At 40.2% G+C, this 19,989-nt stretch overlaps 2 protein-coding genes across 4 annotated transcripts in view; both read left to right on the top strand.

Moving 5' to 3' along the window:
* The window catches only part of SUPT3H (SPT3 homolog, SAGA and STAGA complex component), a 440,189-nt gene that overhangs the window by 356,259 nt on the left and 63,941 nt on the right, over positions 1-19,989 (top strand). The gene's annotated exons all lie outside the window — the stretch shown is intronic.
* LOC309813670 (ETS translocation variant 5-like) lies at positions 17,133-19,060 on the top strand. The gene has a single exon (XM_082638728.1). The coding sequence runs from the start codon at positions 17,352-17,354 to the stop codon at positions 18,882-18,884; it is 1,533 nt and encodes a 510-aa protein (XP_082494854.1). The 5' UTR covers positions 17,133-17,351; the 3' UTR covers positions 18,885-19,060.

The raw sequence follows: 19,989 nt of genomic DNA, 5'->3' as shown, positions 1-19,989 counted from the left end.
AGGATACAAACGGACTAAAGTAGAAACCATTCCCCCCACCACCAACCACACAGACATACAAACAAACACAGAGGCCTCACTTTGTAATGCTAGAAGAAACTAAAACTCGAATTATAATGTGATTTCTTTACAGACTTATAATTTATACCATTAAAACTTAAATACTATTTAAAGATTATTGTTCCTGAGAATAAATTAATGTTCATTTTCACTTTTTGAATTAATCGTGGTTGAGGAACTTAATGGATTTTTTTTATCACCACTGTCACGTTAAAAAATAAGGTCTCAGTAACTGAGTGTACAGTTTCCACTCGATTTTTGCATACTAGCTCCTGTGAAATAGAAATCTAAGGAACAAACCGCATGGCCTCAGATTTATAAAGCTGCATCAAATTCAGTTTATGTGAGTTTATACATTTGTGTAAGTTACCAAAAAAGGTTTTCAGAGACTGATGTGTATATCAAAGTTGGTGATAATTTTTTAAACATTAATTATTACTAGCCTCATTTTTTTCAGTTTTTAAAATTTCCTCATTTTACTGATTATGAAAGTAATGCTAGGATGTCAGAAAATTAAGAAAATATAGAAAAATAAAGGATAAAATAAAACTTACATTAAAAAGAGCTTCAGGGCCTAAACAAAATGTTTAGTGAAAGCTTTAAATGAATTGTCCTATTAGACAGTTAACTGGTATTTAATTGTTTTAATTGAATTTAATTATTTAACTGAAGAGTATTTTCTTGCAGCCTAAAAATTCAAATGCTTTTGGCAATGTTTTTTTTTTAATTCTTATAATTATGTGGGTCTAGAAGGAAAAAGCATTTAAAAATTTTGAGAATGAAGTAGACTTTTATAGTTAGAGCATTTTGTTTTTTCTCTCAGAGAAAATACCCCCAAAGAGTAACCCAGTGGACTGTGTTGTCTATCATGAAGAAGATGGTCAGACATGTGTTTTATCTAGATCCTTGCTGTGTACAAGCAGTGGGTGGTGCCCATGGTTACCTACTCTGAAGCCCAATCCCAGCGCTCAGCGAGAAGTGCTGGAAATGGCTGATAGAAAACCAGGTCTATAATTTTGAAAGCCAGAGAAAGCAAACTGTGTACACCAAATGGGATGACATAATCCCGTGTGTGATGCCTAAATATATTTTAGTTTCTCCTGAGTGATATTCACAGTAGAAAAATATCTCACCCCCCCTAAGCTTACATATTATCAGGTGTCTTTCTATTGAAGTAGAATAGCAAGACAATAAAATTTCTCACTTAAGGATGGTCATTCATCTAAATGGTACCTTAAATGCATCCCTAAAAGTGAGTGGCTTCAAAATCCACTCAACTGTATTAAATTGTGAGACAGCTGGCTAAGTATTTTAAAGCTGGCTAAGACTTGAGAAAATCAGTTAAACTCAGTCTCAGAGATGCTTTGCCTTGTACCCAGTGGCACCTTGTAAGTGCATGCCGGGGCTGACCCTGGAATCCAGCCTCCTGACTCTCAGCTGACTGCTCTTCCACTGTGGCCATTTAGCTTGATGTATATATGTCTACTAGGGGTACTAGGGATGCTCTCATATCATTGGTCCATCAGAAGTGTTCACAATGGACAAATAAGGATCAAAACAAAAAAATGTCCTTTAAGAATCCCTCACATTACACTTTTAAAAACAAAAGTGGCATAGCAGATTGCTTTGACTATTTTGATCTAGAATTTCACATTCATGAATAATTCTTATGTCTTGAGTGCATTAGATTTTGTCTGCATTTTATGTGTTCAACCTGGAAAATTAAATGTCACAAAATATTAGAGTACTCTTCAAATGTAAATACCAAGTAGAAACTGGGTATGAATTCTTAAATATTTTTTAAGAATTTTGTTTTTTACTGGAAGTAAGAATTTCTCAATAAATTTTTTGGAAGTACTAAGTCTGTCGTTACAGGTTGGAACCAATTACTTTTTCATAGTTAATGGGCCACTGGTTCTCAGAAAAAAAATTAACGTGGTATATTTATCATATAAGAATAACCTAAAAGTGGGCCTTCTCTAGAAAAAAATGTAAATATTTTAATTTAATTGTTTTTAATTTTAAAATAAGGTGAGACGGAAATTACAATTACAAAACGTATTCTGTCAAATTATAAAATAACAGCATCCCTAGGTCATAAACAGTTGAGTATCAGAAATTTTATATGGTTCAACTAACACAGTGTTCAATTTAGAATTAGGGAGAAAATGTTTGAAATGTGGTAATAAAAACATTAGAAGAAATTGGGAGAGAAAATCATTAGAATCCAAGAAAAGTGTTGGGTGATCAAATAATAACTTTTATAATATTTTTAAAGAAACTTTTCACCTGCATTGTGTTATTCTTACAACACAGCAAGATGAGTGTTGTTATCCCCACTTTGTAGATGAGAAAACGGATATTTAGAGAAAAATCAAGTAACCAGCTTAAGGTTACATTGTAAGTACCAGAGCTCTATCTGTGGACAAGAGCTAAATACTCTGTGGTTAACTGGGACCACAGGCTTCAATGAATTCTCACTAATCCTCCTCATTAAACTCCATCTTTGCATACTGGCCTCTATTCTTAACTGTTTAAGCAGTCTTATCCTGAAAATGTGAGATAGCATTTCCTAAACTACATTGCGTAGAAGACAAGTGTTGCAAGAGGTATTAAACCTCCATAAGAGAAGGGTTTCTTTATCAAATATTCCAGCAACTCTGTATGTAGAAGATCCACTCTTAAAATCTCATTCAATAAGAATAGTGAAGGTGTTTGAAAATCAAAGTTATGATGTAATGTTATATTCATCACAGTATCCACTTTATTTACATATTTTATTTTATTTACACACTTCTCTTTATTTGAGAAGTTTTCATTCACAGATATAGCAGTTTTTACTAACGATCTACACAGACCTCCAATAGTCTTGGCTCAAAAGAGAAATAGTAAGAATTTTTTGCTCAAAAGTTGTTTCACTAACAGTATCTAACAAGTGCTCACATTTTTAAACTGATAATGTTTAAAGGGCATCAATATATGGATTTCTTATCCAGTATATAATTCTTCATGGTTTTCTGGAAATATTTTTAAGGTATCGTAAAAACACTATAAGCTATTCAAAGATGTCATAAAGAAAATCTCAGTCACCTGAAAATCCTTCCCTGAAAAATACTTGTTTAAAGTTTCAGGGTCATGTTTATTTTGCTTTGCCTGTGGAATCCAAATTTGCTGAATTCATCACTGATACTTTTTTCTGCTGTTGTAAGCACAGCATCATAATTCTGTGTTGGCATAATCATGTTACACTGTAAAACTGTTTAGTTAATGTTTTTTAATCATCAGGCAGAATGCAGGGAGAAGGGAAGAGAGATCTTATGTCATTTGAACTTTTGCAGCAACACCTTAAATTGGGACAGTGAATTTGTTTACAAAGAGTTATCCAGTTCCGCTTTTAAAAATTATGATGTTATTAACAGCTGGTTTGTCTCTTCAGTAAACAGGGACTATTCAAACACATTTTGCTTTTTTCTGCCTTCACTTTTGTATCAGCAGTAAGGACCTCACATTCAGTTCAGCATGGGCTATACACTCTAAGGTGACGTACTCACTTGCACAGTTTTACATAGAGGATTTATTTGGGCTGCTTTAAATACCAAAAGACAAAACTAACAGGCCAGAATTCCAAAACATCATTTCCTGAACAACAAAACATTTACAGGAAGTTCAATATAAAACACAAGATGGGGCTTCCCTGGTGGCGCAGTGGTTGAGAGTCCGCCTGCCGATGCAGGGGACACGGGTTCGTGCCCCGATCCCGGAGGATCCCACATGCCGCGGAGCGGCTGGGCCCGCGAGCCATGGCCGCGGAGCCTGTGTGTCCGGAGCCTGTGCTCCGCGACGGGAGAGGCCACGGCAGTGAGAGGCCCGCGTACAGCAAAAAAAAAAAAAAAAAAAAAAAAAAAAAAAAAAAAAAAACACAAGATGACAGAACCTTTATTTAAAGTAGCACAAAAAATTGGAAATGGACATTCTCCTCAAACGTCTGTGAGGCCCCTAAAAGTCCTGCAGAGAGTCCTAGAATTTTCAGGAATATAATTTGAAAAGGAACCAATCAGTGTTTTCTAATGGGGGACATGAATTTGAAGTTGTTCAAGAAGGTAACATATCTCTATTCATTGTTAACGGCAGGCTGTATCGTGGAGAACAGAGGAATTTGAACATGAGTACAAGGAAAGGAGTAGTTGACAACTAAGAGAAACTTTTTGAGCAGAATATTCTAAAAGGACCACATCTTGAGATTTGAATGTGTTATTATGGTTTCTAGGTTTTTGCAGTCTTCTGAGGGAATGAAGATAGAATAGGAAAATATTTTGAGTGACTCCCGAAAGGAAATTGTTTTTTCTTAAAAAAAAAAAAAAAATCACAGGACTCTTTTAACTCACAAATTCATGAAAGCAGCAAGAAGATTAGTTGGGAGGAACTAAACTAAGCTGAGATATTTCTAAACTTAAAAATTATGCTCTGCAAATGGTAAGAAATTTTCCTTTTAAGTCTATAAATAAGATTGTAAACACTGAGTTAGACATAAACTCATTACATTGGTCAGGTTCACCTAGCAAAAATACCATTAAAATTTTTCAATTAACATTTTATATCTAAACTAAATGAATATTAGAAAAGAACACAATGGTTTTATTGGGATAGATTCTTTATTAACCATTGCCAGAAACATCTAACCGTCATAAGCATGTTTTGTTTAAGTGAAACATTTGCGTACTGTTTTATTGATAGTGTGACAGAAATTCCCTCCAAACAGCCATGAGGAGAGCCTGTTGAACTGGAGATGATTTACTTTTTGATGATTTCTTAAATAGTGTTATACACTTCAGTCACACAAATATAATCATTGAACTGTCATTTAATTTACTGATGTAGTTGCAGAGTTAATCCTACAACATAATAAGTGGATTGTTTTAAGTGGAAAGTTTACACCTTCCAAAAACGAAACTGATACCTAGCTGTTATTGTGCCCAACATATATTTAAGGCTGTATCCAAGGTAGGAAAAAAAAAAACGCAGGAAAAAAATAATTATGCCTTGTTTTCCTGACTGGTGTTTTAATTATGATTTGATTTAAACCAAATCCCCTAGGCTATGTATGTGCAGATCAAATATTCCACTCCCACACACCACCTCTGCATGACCCCAAGCTGTGAGAAGAGAAAATTCATAGCCCATATGTCAGTCAGATGTTAATTCTTGCCCTGGCACCTGGATAGGCTCTCCCACCTGATTGGAGTGCATTTGCAGTTCTGGGCATATACCCAAAATGTGGAGTAGGCTCTCCAGATCTGGAAATATTTTGGCTGATTAGTTCTCAGAGGTCACTAGGGCAGAGCCCAGTGTCAGTGTCTGAATTGGCCCAGGTGCATTCAAGGTGACAGTTGGGCAGCTGTGCCGCTGCTGGAAATACCAGGGAAGGAGTATCTGAGTTACCTCTCTGGCTCCTGAAGCTCACAGCCTGGCCTACAGGTTCCTGTCGATTCCAATTCAAACACTTGTGCAGATTTTATAGTTTCCAGGAGAGAAGTTAGAGACTATATTTCTGGCTCCGATTTAATTCTACATTCCTGATCTAACCTAAAACACCCACTCCCATATTCTGGACTAATTAGGTAAGAGCCTAATAAGTAAATAAGTTATAGTTGACCACATTGGTCATTGAAGCAAACTTTTGGTGTTTAAAAAAAGGGGGGAGGGGATGGTGGGGGAGAAGAGGAGGAAAAAGAGAGGAGAGGAGAGGAGAGGAGAGGAGGGAGAAAACCAGCCTAGGCTCCACACGGTGCTTTTCTCTGAAGCCACTGTCTAAAGAAGACAGCATTCGGGATTGATCCTCATGTGGGTAAACTAACGACACTTCCGTTTTTGGTGGTGCAGTATCTTTCACCCACACAACCAGCTCACAAATGATTAAGAGAAAAAAATGAATAAGGAGGCAGGGCAAGACTGTACTGCTCTAAGTCAGTCTGTCACCTGCAACTGCCGAGAAACAATTCAAGGTACGTGCCTTCCTGAGAGGATGGAGGCGCCCTTCACATACAAAGGATAGCACTTGCTTTCTGAGTTTGGACTAGGTAATGACAGTCCATTTGGCAGAATCTTCATTGGTAAGATTGAAGTAGACCTGATTTAGAAGTGGAAGGACCAGTAGTGACATCCGTACGTGGCCTAAGATCCTTACAGCTCTGGTATCTCCGTTGATTAATTCAATGAACAATTGCCAGGCGTTGTTTTAGAAATCTGTTGAAAGGGGGCTATGGGAAGTGGAGATGAGTAGCTGGGTGTTCCAGTCTAGTGAAGGAGATGTGTATGTAAGCACTGCCGTGTGGTTGGCGCTGTAACTGCGGGGGTGCGGGACACAGTGCTTCTGGCGCAGCGGAGACCGAGATCTGTCTGAGGAAGTCAAGGAAGCTTCCTCAGATCACTAACATTTGAACTGAGTTTATGAGACAGAGGTGAGGGAAATGAGTGAGAATTGCAAAAAAATAATTCAGGCAGAAAGAAGAGCAGGAATAAAATCGGGGGGAAAATGTAGGAAAGCAGAATGGCTGTTTGGGCCAAGGTGAGGAACCGAGGAGTCCATCGAGAGGAAGAGAAACATCAAAGGGAGGCTGATGACAGTGTGAGAGGGACTTCGAGTCACATGGCCTTCATGACGCAGGCCAGCAGTTATCTAACCGTGCTCTGCAGAAACCCTGACTTATTTTACAGGTATTCTGCAAAATAATAAAGAGTTTTCCCTAATTAATACAGATCAATTTTTATCTCTGATAAATATTGAGTTTTCAGTAAGATTTAGTTTGGAAAATTTCTTTTTAAACAACGGATACAGCCTTCAAGGAGCGATTTTAGAGTTTTTGAACAAGGGATTGATATGAACAAATTTGTATTCTAAAAAAATAACTCAGCTGATGGGTTGGAGGAGGGACTGGAGTTAGGAGATGTAATCGGCAGAGTGATCAGTCGGGTGACCGCTGCAGTATTGCAGGCAAGAGGGCAGAAAAGCCTCTGCTGAGGCAGTGACGTTGAGACCAGAGAAGACGGAATGTATTCAAGAGATACTTGGCTTAAAGAAAAAGTAGAACAAGATCCTGAACGAAAGACGAATAATAGATGACAAGTTGGTCATTTGGGTCAATGCATAAAACAGATAATTAGAAGTAGTCTCAAGAATAAATTTATTACTCAGATGCTTACAGAGAATTTGCATGAAGTTTAAAGATTCAACAAGAAAACTAATTTCAAGGGGGAAATTTCCTTGGGGGAAGGGGGGAAAGCTCAATGCATAGTTCACCTGAACCTAAAAAAGGAAACAAACACAGACATTCTAGCTTTCTGTTTGAACTTCTGGGAGTGTTTAGATATATGACCAGAAAGTCCCACAAATTATTATGCTGTTTGGATGAGCAAATTGACTTTCTAATCCATTAATGAATTTGGTCACGCATTCCTGAAAGATGACTCTAAGCTAGCCAGATTTTGCAAATATTTTCATCATTAAAGCCATGCCTCCAATAGCTTTGTGCTGGTGTAAGTTCCAAAGCATCTTTTTTCTAAACTTTGATTAGTGGCTTTCATCTCTGTGTGAACCCAGTATCTCTTCCCCACCCCCACCCCCAAAAGAGAAACTCTAAGGGAAGTAATGGGAGCAACACTGACTCAGTCACCAGATTTTGGAGGACTGATGAAATGATATGTCATTAGCATTTTTCCCTTGTTTTAACAGAAATCCAGTCTTACTGATGGTAGCGAGGCTTCTAAATGGAGACGCGCTGTGCGCAGTTCATCCTCACCCTACACTCCCTCCTCAACAACACGTCCATCTGTAAGAAGCACAGTCTCAATTTCAGACTTTCTACCCTTCCCTGCCATGACTCCCTCCTTCAGATTTATGAAAGAAAACATTTCTTTCTGTGAAAGGTTTTTGTACACCCGCATCTGGAAGTGTTTATTTCAGTGGCATGTAAGCTATCTGTGGATTTAGTTAGCACCAGACCCCCTTTTGTGTACTCCTGACTTAAAAATTTTATAAATGATCTTATTGAATTTGTGCCAGTGTGCACGTGGTTTGGCTGATTGCTGCATATATCCTTTACCTGCCAGTCACCTTTGATTTATGTTCCTTCTGCTAAGCTTTTACTTTCCAAAAATGGTGCCACTGAACTGTCCTCTAAATCATCTTACTGGTTAAATTACTCCAAGACGAGTCAGTATGTTTTGGGTTGCCTACAGACAGATGAATTTATGTTTTTCTGCCCTTACCCACTTCTAGCAAAGCCACTTATAGAGGAGGATTGGGCATGTTATGTCGTCGATCTCTTTATTCCAAATGAATACCATCTGAAACACTGTGCCAAGACCAAAGTGACAAAGAAGTGTTCTTTAGCATCCCCTTCTGTTCTGAGACCTTCTTTTACACATAAGTCTGTGCCTTGAACTGAATCTGATGTGAGGACTTTTCATTGCTCCGAAAAGAGGAAATAAAGTCTCTCAAACAAAATAAGTAAACTTCATCAGAAAGACTGAGACTTTGTAAAGTCTTTTGCTAACTTGTGAGTTTTATGATGTTTCCTGGAGAAAAGCAGGTGGCTTGGCAGTTATTTTAAATGTTGGCTATTTGTGGTAGTGGTTTCGAGGGGTTTCATGTTTCTGAAGAGACATCCTGAAAAGCTAATTCTTAAGAATGTTTGACAAAATGAGGCATCATTTTGAACTAATTTTCCAGGAGTTCTTTGGTCACTGACCATGCTGTTTAACTTGATCTTGCAGGTTACCAGCTATCACCACAGGGGGTAACCTTAATACTTACGGTGAATTTGCTGACTAGGAAGCCAGTACTGTGCTGACAGAGCAAAGCAATACTGATAGAATTTTTAAAATAGCTTTTAGACATGCAAATAGCTCACTTAAAAAAGCTTTGCAAAGAGCTGCTCTTTTTCTGTTCCATGTGGTGATAGGGGAGTATTTTTAAATTTCATGATTGTACTTGAAATGATGTGGAAGCATTTCAAATACTTGGATTACACAGATCTCAGTGTCATAGTTCACAAACTACTGGAAGCAAAGGATAGAGCTTCTAGGCTACTTTGCTGTGGTCCCACCAAGCCTGGAGGTATATATTCCAAAACACTCAGGAGTCTTCATTTATACTTCTAAAACTTTGTGCGGGGCTCCCTGTGTTCTGCCAAGGTGAAAGATGTCTCAGGAGTGTGTCAGTCACATTTGCACAGCTTAGTCAGTCATCCTCCTGGCATGCTTTTCAGAGACATGGGGGACTACGGTTGTTAAGAAATCAGCACCAGATATGTGAGCAATGTATTTCCATTAACATGTCGCTTTGATTAAAAAATATACATGTGTGTATATATAGTGTTTTAGATAGGTGTAATTTATATATGTATGTGTATGTATACACATACACATATATATAGTCTCATTTAAAAAGATTGTCTTGGGACTTCCCCGGTGGTGCAGTGGTTAAGATTCACCCTGCCAGTGCAGGGGACATGGGTTCGAGCCCTAGTCCGGGAAGACCCCACATGCCGCAGAGCAACTTAAGCCTGTGCACCACAACTAGTGAGCCTGCGCTCTAGAGCCCGCGAGCCACAACTACTGAAGCCCGCGCGCCTAGAGCCTGTGCTCTGCAACAAGAGAAGCCACAGCAATGAGAAGCCCGCGCACCGCAACGAAGAGTAGCCCCTGCTCGCCACAGCTAGAGAAAGCCCACGCACAGCAACGAAGACCCAACGCCGCCAAAAATAAATAAATAAATTTATTTTTAAAATATAAATGAAAAGATTGTCTTCTAAGGGTGTTAAATGTATGATATCATTTAATCATTACAACAAGCTAGAAGATAGCATGATTATTAGTATCCTAAATAAATAAATATTAAAAGATTGTTTTAAATGAACCAAAAATTTCACTGATACTGTTTCATGTAAATCACTATTTAACATTCTACTGTCTTTGATGGTTAGAGTCAGATGACTTGCCTGAGCCTCAGTTTAATCATTTGTAAAAAATAAGCGATTTTTAGCAAATATCAATATTTAGTAATAACACTTGAAAGCTCCTAGCACTGTGCCTAAAATATAAAACATGAAAATGCAAACACAGTGTTTTCTTTTAAAATGATTATCATCTGAACAAAACTCGAGTAGAGATGACAAGGCTAGTTTCCCAACAGTGCCCTTCTGAGAACTGCAGAGGGAGGCCCAATCTGATATGTGAGTTTGGGGTGGAGACCCACACCCACTGATTGGCTTTCTTTGTAGCCTTCAGAGAATTCCTACTGTTTTTGTGTCCAGTTTCACATGTATAAAATGGGTAATAACGTGTTCTTGATAGTTTCAGAGCACCTTGAGATTCATGACCGCTGGACTCCTTTCCTGCCCCATATTGCTGCCCTTGTGTGGGCAAACAGGCCCATGCTGAGGACCATTTTACTTCCGGTGGTGGTGGCATTACTGACCACATATGGGAAGTGAGGCTTAGATGCAGAAAGAGTATGGTAAAAGATGAAAAGCTACAGAAATTGTGGGTTGCAAAAAGTGACTGCCAAAAGCTTTTCCAGGAATGAGAGCTTAGAGAGGTTGGAAGATTTAGATTGAAAGGAAAGAATCAAATATATAGTACATTGCAAACTGATTTTAATTATGTTTCCAACTTGAGGATCAGGGAAGGACCCTTACCTAGAAAAGTTCCTACTCCTGCTTTCACTGATTCCTAAACTTCTACTAGGAGAGTCATTGACTTCTCTTAAAAATATTTTTTGTACCCATGTGAAGATTTGACTTCAGATATCTAGGTGAAAGGATTCATAATTCAACAAAATTGTTTGGTGATGATACTTTAGGTTTAGTAACTAGTATGGTCTTGGTGTGTTCTCTCAGTCCATTTCAGTAGGATCTTACTTAAGCTATTCAAGATAAATGAGAATTTATACTGTTTCCAAAAACCTCCTAAATATTTAGCTGTGAAATCTCTATTTCCCAGGTTATTCCAGTATCTAATCCTTACACACTTTTCTTCCAACTTAAATTGAAAATTTTTCTTTATTTCTCCATCGTGGAAAGAGAAATACTATATTATATGAACAAACTCTCTGAGGCCCTTTCTAATTTTAGTAGCAGTATTTCTCACACTTGCTTGGAAGAATTTTGTCACTGTCTCCACTTTAATCTCGAGACAGCTTCTGTACACCCATACTTTTAGGGGTTGGGGTCTAGAGGAGGAAACCTTTCCAGACTTGGAAAGATCTAAGCCCAGGGAGCTCCTGGTGATTCAGGGCATGGTAGAAAGAGTCAAGTCCCATCTCTTTCTTATTTCCTTGACTCTCTCTGAAATGTTTTCTCCTTTAGAGCCAAATTCTAAACTTTGACCTACTTTCCTCCAAGATACTTTGTATTTCCCAGTCTGATCAAAACCTACTGATGACCTATCCCCAGCAGACCAAGGGACCATATTTTAACCATCTTGTATCTCCCTCAGTAAAGTACAATGCTTTTTGCTTAATTGGAGCTCAACATAAAAGAAGGATGAATGGATGGACAGATGGACGAAATGATGGTCTGAAGAGAGAACAACCTTCCAATGGACAAAGTCCAATCTTAATCTCCCTGATCAGTTTTAGGCCCCCTGAACTTGGTATACCCTATAAATGTGGATACTCCACTACCTTTGATTAAACAGTTTATAGATCACTGCAGGGCAGTAAAAAGAGTGATATGGTTGCTTCATTATTACTATCCAGCATTAATCATTGATTCCTCTGGAATCTAAGGCAAAATAATGCCCAAGTTATCTCATCAGCAGAATCTATTTTAAAATTAATTTGTTCAATGGGTAGTTATGTACCAATCATATTGAAGAATTCTTAGGTATTGGCAAAGTATGAAGCTCAGCTCCTAACATCATGTTGGAGCCATAATCAGAGCTAACATATACCTGTTTAATTGATTGACCTTTGCACTCTGCACCTTGATCAGCAATGAGGAACAAAGCTCCACATACTCAACCAATAAGAAGGAATTTTGCTATCGGTTGTAAGGCTGTAAGGATTATCTTTTTTTTTTTTTAATTTTATTTATTTATTTATGGCTGTGTTGGGTCTTCGTTTCTGTGCGAGGGCTTTCTCTAGTTGCGGCAAGTGGGGGCCACTCCTCATCACGGTGCGCGGGCCTCTCATTATCGCGGCCTCTCTTATTGCGGAGCACAGGCTCCAGACGCGCAGGCTCAGTAATTGTGGCTCACGGGGCTAGCTGCTCCGCGGCATGTGGGATCTTCCCAGACCAGGGCTCGAACCCATGTCCCCTGCATTGGCAGGCAGATTCTCAACCACTGCACCACCAGGGAAGCCCAAGGATTATCTTTTAACATCACTCTTCCATCATTTTGCAGAGTGGCTTTAGGAAATTAGATAATATATATAAAACATCCAATCCTCACAGTTGTTATTTTTTATCACAGAAACTAATCTTGTTTACATATATGTTATTTTTTTAAATTTATTATTTTTGGCCGCATTGGGTCTTTGTTGCTGCATGCGGGCTTTCTCTAGTTGTGGAGAGTGGGGGCTGCTCTTTGTTGCTGTGTGTGGGCTTCTCATTGTGGTGGCTTCTCTTTGTTGCGGAACAGGGGCTCTAGAGCACAGGCTCAGCAGCCGTGGCGCACAGGCCCAGTTGCTCCGCGGCATGTGGGATCCTCCCGGACCAGGGCTCAAACCTGTGTCCCCTGCATTGGCAGGCGGATTCTTAAGCACTGCGCCACCAGGGAAACCCTACATAATTGTTCTTGATGGCAAGATTTTATATATATATATATATATATCCAGGAAAGCAATGCCCAATTATTGGGCTCTAGAAGTGGCCTTGTTATAGAAAATTCTTTTTTGTAGATGAAGTCAGATTTTACTGGTATGGCTATTTTATGAGCTATTAAACTGATAACATTTAAGGAGGACTAAAGTTGATAGTGAATAGGTTGGTTTTTTTTAATAACAACAATTATAAATATGAAACTATACCCTGGTAGAGGTGGCATGAAACATCGCTCTCCATTCAGGAAGCTTTTGGCTGAAAAATTATAGGCACCAGAAATAACCACTCGGAAAATAAGATGTGAAGAACCCAAAATAACAGAATTATTTGTATATTAAGATACATCTGTTTGTTAGATGATTATGAATTCCCATGGACACAACCTAACGTTTTTGATAAAAGTGCCTTTGTTAGTGTATGCTCCTGTACGGTTTCAGACACATTTTTATGATACATTTTTATGCGTGGCCATCAATTAGAAAGAGTCTAGACATCTTGTTTTCAAATTTGGGAGAACTGTTTTCTCATTGGATAACAGCTTCGCATGCTACCATGAAATATGTCAGGTTCCCACACAGACTGTAGTTGTCTGCTTTCTTAGTGAGCAGCTTTTCTCTCGCCCCATTAAGAAATACATTCCCAGCAGATAATATTTTGTGCTAGAAGACTAAAGAAAATCACTGGACAGCTACAGTTTGAAGATGAAGCTTCACGTTTCCTCACTGGAGGAGGATTCATCTTTCTTTTTATGCCAAAGAAAAGCAGACACCCACAGGGATGCTGCAATTCTGCTTTGGGAGAAATAGAATTCTCAGGATTGTAACAAAGGAAGAATAGCACAAAGGAGTATATGTTCTGATGTACACTGTCAGCTGGAAGGATGGTGATTCTGCTCCAAAGGCAGATGGAGATAAGACTTGGGAAGGAAAAGAAATCACCCCTCCCACATATAATTAGGAAAACCAGTTCTCTGCATCCTCTGTCTTTTTCCTGACGGGTATGTTTGTTCAACTTTTCTCACCGGGCAGGGAAATCATTTCCCCTGATGGTCAGGGAAGAATAAAGGTCATGAGTAATTCACATATTTTGTTAGGAAGAAATCATTTTCCATTTAATTGATTAATCAGCTATAGTTTTGAATTCCTGGTAATGTGGTTAGTGCCATGTTAGACACTGGTGAAGAGAGGAAGGAAAAAAATGAACATCTCCTGAGTGCCATCACCTAGTGCGGGAACGGGCAGGCTGAGAACCAGTCTTCACTTCCTTCTCTGTTAACTACCAGCACCAACGCCTGGGAATAGAAAGAGAGCTTGAAGTTCAGGTGGGGGTGGGGAGGGGCAACAGTAACTCTGTAGATAAATATTACACTTTACTTCATTGATTGCAGGTGCCTTAGGAATTCAGAGGGAAATATACAGCTGGATTAATCAAGAATCTCCGTCAGTGATTTTTGGGGGGTAGCAGTACTCTCCTAAACCCTGGTGGGAAGGCCTGCTGCCTTAAACCCCACGTTGTGTGGAGGACCTCCTATCACAAACACTGCTCAGGCCCCCTTCTCCATACCATGCCCTTAATCAAAAGGCAAGCGCTAATGGATGAGTAGACAAATGTGGTCTATGCATACAGTGGACTGTCATTCAGCCATGTAAAGGAATGAAGTGCTGATCCATGCTACCACATGGATGAACCTTGGAAACATGCTAAGTGAAATAAACCAGACACAAAAGGACATATATTATATGGTTTCATTTATGTGAGATATCTAGAAAAGGCAAATTCATAGAGACAGAAAGTAGATTAGAAGTTTCCAGGGGTGGAGGAGAGGGAGAATTATTGTTTAACGGGTACAGAGCTTTTGTTTGGAGTGATGAAAAATTGGGGGAAATAGTGGTGATAGTTGTACAATGCTGTAAATATAATTAATGCCACTGAATTGTGCCCTTAAAACTGGTTAAAAAGGCAATTTTTTTGTTATATATATTTTTCACTCTCCCCGCCCCCAAAAACGGCAGCTGCTGCTGAATGCCATGAAGGTCTGTGGGTTGTGCTGCTGCCAGAGTCTTGGGGGGATATTGCTTAAGTCAGAGTAAGAGGAGGATTTGAGCTGCAGAAGCTTTTAATAAGAGAAAAGGCAAATTAACTCTTCAAATCCTTCTTCTCTTCATGTTCTAGTTCAAGATTCAGTATATACTCCTAAATTAAAACAGTATCCACAATGGTTGCGTGTGTTGGCTGAAAAACAGTATGACTCATATTACTCTTAAATTCGTTGTTATATTTGTAGGTCTAGATAATAAGTGCATGAAGTTTAGTAGTCATTCTTTATATTGGCAACTAGATGGGCATTAAACATTCAAATTGCAAATATATTTATCTTAATAACAATATATAACGATTCCATTAAATTTTCAAAAAATTAAAATAGAAATCTTTATTTTATTTAAATAATTTTAAAACATATCAAGGGCAAGGCCATCATAATGGTATTAACACAGCTAGTAAAGGAAAAAGGTATACATGACAGAATTTTGGGAAAATGCCCATAGTATTTTTTTACGCTTTGCACAATGCATAGTCTTTTGAATTTGTTACTGGAAGTTGTGGTCACAACTCTGCAAATAACAGTGACATTCTTTGGAACAATTTGAAGGTTACTTATGATATTTTCTGGATCTACCCAAAGAAAGAACATCTTGATGAAATAGATATCAAATTTGACCTTGCAATCACCGTCAAACACATGGTGGGAATGCTGACTAAAAACAGTTAAAGTGATTCTATTTAATGATTGAATGATAATGAGAAGATACAAGATGAACCAAAAAGAGAATGACAGAAGTTTCTCAAATCAAGAATAAACCAAGGTCTTTGGAGGAAAAGAAATCAATTTTAAATTGTGCTATCCACAAGTTGCTTGGTATGAACTATTGATTATTGTGAATAATGGTAGCAAAAGCTTACCAAAAAATTATATCAAAAATTTGGCTAATTCACTTATAAAAGAAGTCAACTTTTTTTTAATTTAAAAGAAAATAGTTTTCTAAATCAAAGGTAAATTCAAACAAGGAAATGAAAATATTTGCCTAATTATGAAGAAGAATTTTCACAAACAAATAATCTTACAACTAATTTCTGTAGAAAATATTTTCTGTTTATTATAGATCAAGGTATATTATTCTAAGAAAATCATTCCAATGAATCTCTTATCACTTTATTTGTTTTGTTGTTATTTCTGGAAATGTTACTTAAATTCTATGGGCTGAGTAAGGGGATAGGCATCGTTTGAAAAAGTTTATCATTTAATTGTAATTTGGAGAACAATATTAATTTTGAAGTATAAACTATATGAAATAAACAGTTGTCTCCAGCAGAATATGTGGTGGAGAAGCTTTGGAAGATAACCAGATTGGGAAAGGGGGAGAGGCACGTCAGAATAAGAAGCTAATGCGAAAGGTTGGGAAACAGGGGAGGTGGGAATTCAGTGAGGCCTTCACAGCCCTAGGATTCAGAGTCTGAAGGAAAAGAGGCAGGAAGGAGAAGGAAGAGGCAGGGAGATTCTGCACATGGGGGAGAGATGAGCCATGGCTCCAGGCACTCAGAAGACAGGGAGGAAACAGGCCCAACTGCAGCAAAGGATCTGAGGTCACAGTGGAGGCAAGTGTAGCCTGTGGCCCAGAAATCCCAGTAGCAGTTTTCTTTTTCCTCTAAAACATTTTAAGACCTCTGGTATGTATTGCCCAAATGCATTCTAAAAGGGCTATGCCAGTTTACTCTCCCACCAGCAATTTGTGAGAGTTCAAATTTCGCTGTGTTCATGCCAGTATTATTATAAGTTTTAAACTTCATTAAAAGTTTAATAATTTGATAGTCTGCCAACATTTCTAAAATGTAGCGTGACACTAAAACTAAAACCATCCCTGTTTGTAAAATGTTCCTTGGAGAATCACAGTGCTCACTGCCTTTGGTATGGGGGGAAGAACCCTCGCCCCCCAGCCATGAGGACAAGTCCACGAGCCTCTCTCTCCATCTGTAATGTGAGTCATAATATAGGTCCTGCTGAGTCCCAGGGTGGTTAAGAAGATTAAAGGACATGATAAAGGTGAATATTCGTAAATAGTAAAATGCTAGATAAATGTAAATTTTAAGATAATTGGTATATATTATATTAGCATAGCATATGGTAAAACTTAACCTGAGTACCTACTTTATAAGATTGTGTGAGACATAAAGATACATCACTTCTGAGAGTCCAGCGGCTGGTGCGCGGAGCGGTTCAGCGTCCCCGGAGCGGTTCGGCCCAGCCATTAGCCTAGGCGCTCAGGCCCGGTGCACGCGTGTGTGAGCGCGCCTGCGCCCCAGGGCCGCTGCAAGGGGAGGAGAGCCGCTGCCTCAGGAGGACCCCTTTCCCCCCAGAAATTACTCAATGCTGAGACCTTCCAAAGTGACATTAGAGACATTGGAAGCACCATGGATGGTTTTTATGATCAACAAGTCCCTTTTATGGTCCCAGGGAAATCTCGGTCAGAGGAGAGTAGAGGGCGGCCTGTGATTGACAGAAAGAGGAAGTTTTTGGACACAGATCTGGCTCATGATTCTGAAGAGTTGTTTCAGGATCTCAGTCAACTTCAAGAGGCTTGGTTAGCTGAAGCACAAGTTCCTGATGACGAACAGTTTGTCCCAGATTTTCAGTCTGATACCTTGGTGCTTCATGCCCCACCTCCAACCAAGATCAAACGGGAGCTGCACAGCCCCTCCTCTGAGCTGTCGTCCTGTAGCCATGAACAGGCTCTCGGTGCTAATTATGGAGAAAAGTGCCTCTACAACTATTGCGCCTATGATAGGAAGCCTCCCTCTGGGCTCAAGCCATTAACCCCTCCTACCACCCCCCTGTCGCCTACCCATCAGAATTCCCTATTTCCCCCGCCTCAGGCAACTCTGCCCACCTCGGCACATGCCCCTGCAGCTGGCCCAGTACCAGGTGTGGGCCCCACCCCCAGCCCTCATTCACTTCCAGAACCTGGACCACAGCAGCAAACCTTTGCGGTCCCCCGGCCGCCACATCAGCCCCTGCAGATGCCAGAGATGATGCCTGAAAACCAGTATCCATCAGAACAGAGATTTCAGAGACAGCTGTCTGAACCCTGCCACCTCTTCCCTCCTCAGTCAGGAGTTCCTGGAGATAATCGCCCCAATTACCACCGGCAAATGTCAGAACCTATCGTCCCTGCACCTCCCCCACCCCCTCAGGGATTCAAACAAGAATACCATGACCCACTCTATGAACATGGGGTCCCAGGCATGCCGGGCCCCCCAGCACATGGATTCCAGTCACCAATGGGAATCAAGCAGGAGCCCCGGGATTACTGCGTTGATTCAGAAGTGCCTAACTGCCAGTCGTCCTACATGAGAGGGGGCTACTTCTCCAGTAGCCATGAAAGTCTTTCATATGAGAAGGATCCCCGGTTGTACTTTGACGACACCTGTGTTGTTCCTGAGAGACTGGAAGGCAAAGTCAAACAAGAGCCCACCATGTATCGGGAGGGGCCTCCTTACCAGAGGCGAGGTTCCCTTCAGCTGTGGCAGTTCCTGGTTACCCTTCTTGATGACCCAGCCAATGCCCACTTCATTGCCTGGACAGGCCGAGGCATGGAGTTCAAGCTGATAGAACCGGAGGAGGTCGCTCGGCGTTGGGGCATTCAGAAGAACCGGCCAGCCATGAACTACGACAAGCTCAGCCGATCTCTACGCTATTCCTATGAAAAGGGCATCATGCAGAAGGTGGCCGGGGAACGATACGTCTACAAGTTTGTCTGCGACCCCGATGCCCTTTTCTCCATGGCCTTCCCCGACAACCAACGTCCGTTCCTGAAAGCGGAGTCTGAGTGCCACCTCGGCGAGGAGGACACCCTGCCACTGACCCACTTTGAAGACAACCCTGCTCACCTCCTGGATGTGGACCGCTGCAGCAGCCTCCCCTGTGCCGAAGGCTTTGCTTACTAAGTTTCCGAGCGGCTGAGCGGCCAAACCCTAGAGCTAGCAGTTCCCATTCAGGCAAACGAGGGCAGTGGTTTTGTTTGTGTTTCTGGCTGTTCCCAAAGCTTGCCCTTTGAGTATTATCTGGAGAACCCAAGCTGTCTCTGGATCGGCACCCTTAAAGACAGATACCTTGGCAGGGGAGTGGGAACAGGGAGGGGCAGAAAACCACCAAAAGGCTGGTGCCCCAGCTCTGAACCTGACAAGGTTTCTGGGAAAGCAATTGAAATGGAGCCTCCTTCCCGTGGACAATATATGCAAAGCAATACCTTGTTCAGGTTAGTACCCACAAACCAGGACAGAGTGTGTGACAATCTGCATTGATCATGGACTACTAAATGCCTTTACGTAGAAGGGCTCTGATTTGCACAATTTATTGAAAAAGATGTCACAAACCCATAGAAGAGGAGGTAGGCAAAGTTGGGGAGGCTCAAACCATGAAGGGTTACAAATATATCTTAAAACTCAGAGAGCTCTTCCAGCTTAATCTGAAATGTTTCCTCTTGGTCTGGAAAGAAGGGGGAAAAGAATGAACGGCTGTTACCCACTCCATGGTTCTCAAATAATAAACCATTGCTACCCTTGGGAACCTTCTGGCCATGTGGTCACCAAGTAGAGCAAGCCCCCTTTCTCTTCCCAGTCACATGGCTGTGTGTGTGGATGGCTTTAATTTTAGAAGAAGGGTGATTAACACTTTTGACAGTATTTTGTTTTGCTTTGATTCGGGGGATTGTTTTGGTGGTTGTTTTGGAAAAACAGTTTATAAACTGATTTTTGTAGTTTGGGTATTTAAAGCAAAAAAAAAACAAACCTTTTGGTAACTGTGCACTGCGCCCTTTAAACAGGGCAGTGCCAACTTATGAAGACGCTGCAGCTTGAAAGGGGCTTTGCTGGGGGCATCCCCTTAGCCAAGTACAAGCCCTCTTTTATTGCCTGCTTTGTGCTTTCTGCACCAGACAGCCTGATGGAACATTTGCACCTGAGTTGTACATTTTTGAGGTGTGCAGGGCAGCCTGGACACACCGTTTAGATTCTATGTGTATAGTCCCCCATGTTCCCTCACATGCCTTCT

Source organism: Mesoplodon mirus, assembly GCF_964341445.2.
Source record: "Mesoplodon mirus genome assembly, chromosome: 12".
NCBI lineage: Eukaryota > Metazoa > Chordata > Mammalia > Artiodactyla > Ziphiidae > Mesoplodon > Mesoplodon mirus.
Note: the sequence above shows the minus strand (reverse complement) of the source record. Positions and strands in the feature narration are given on the sequence as shown.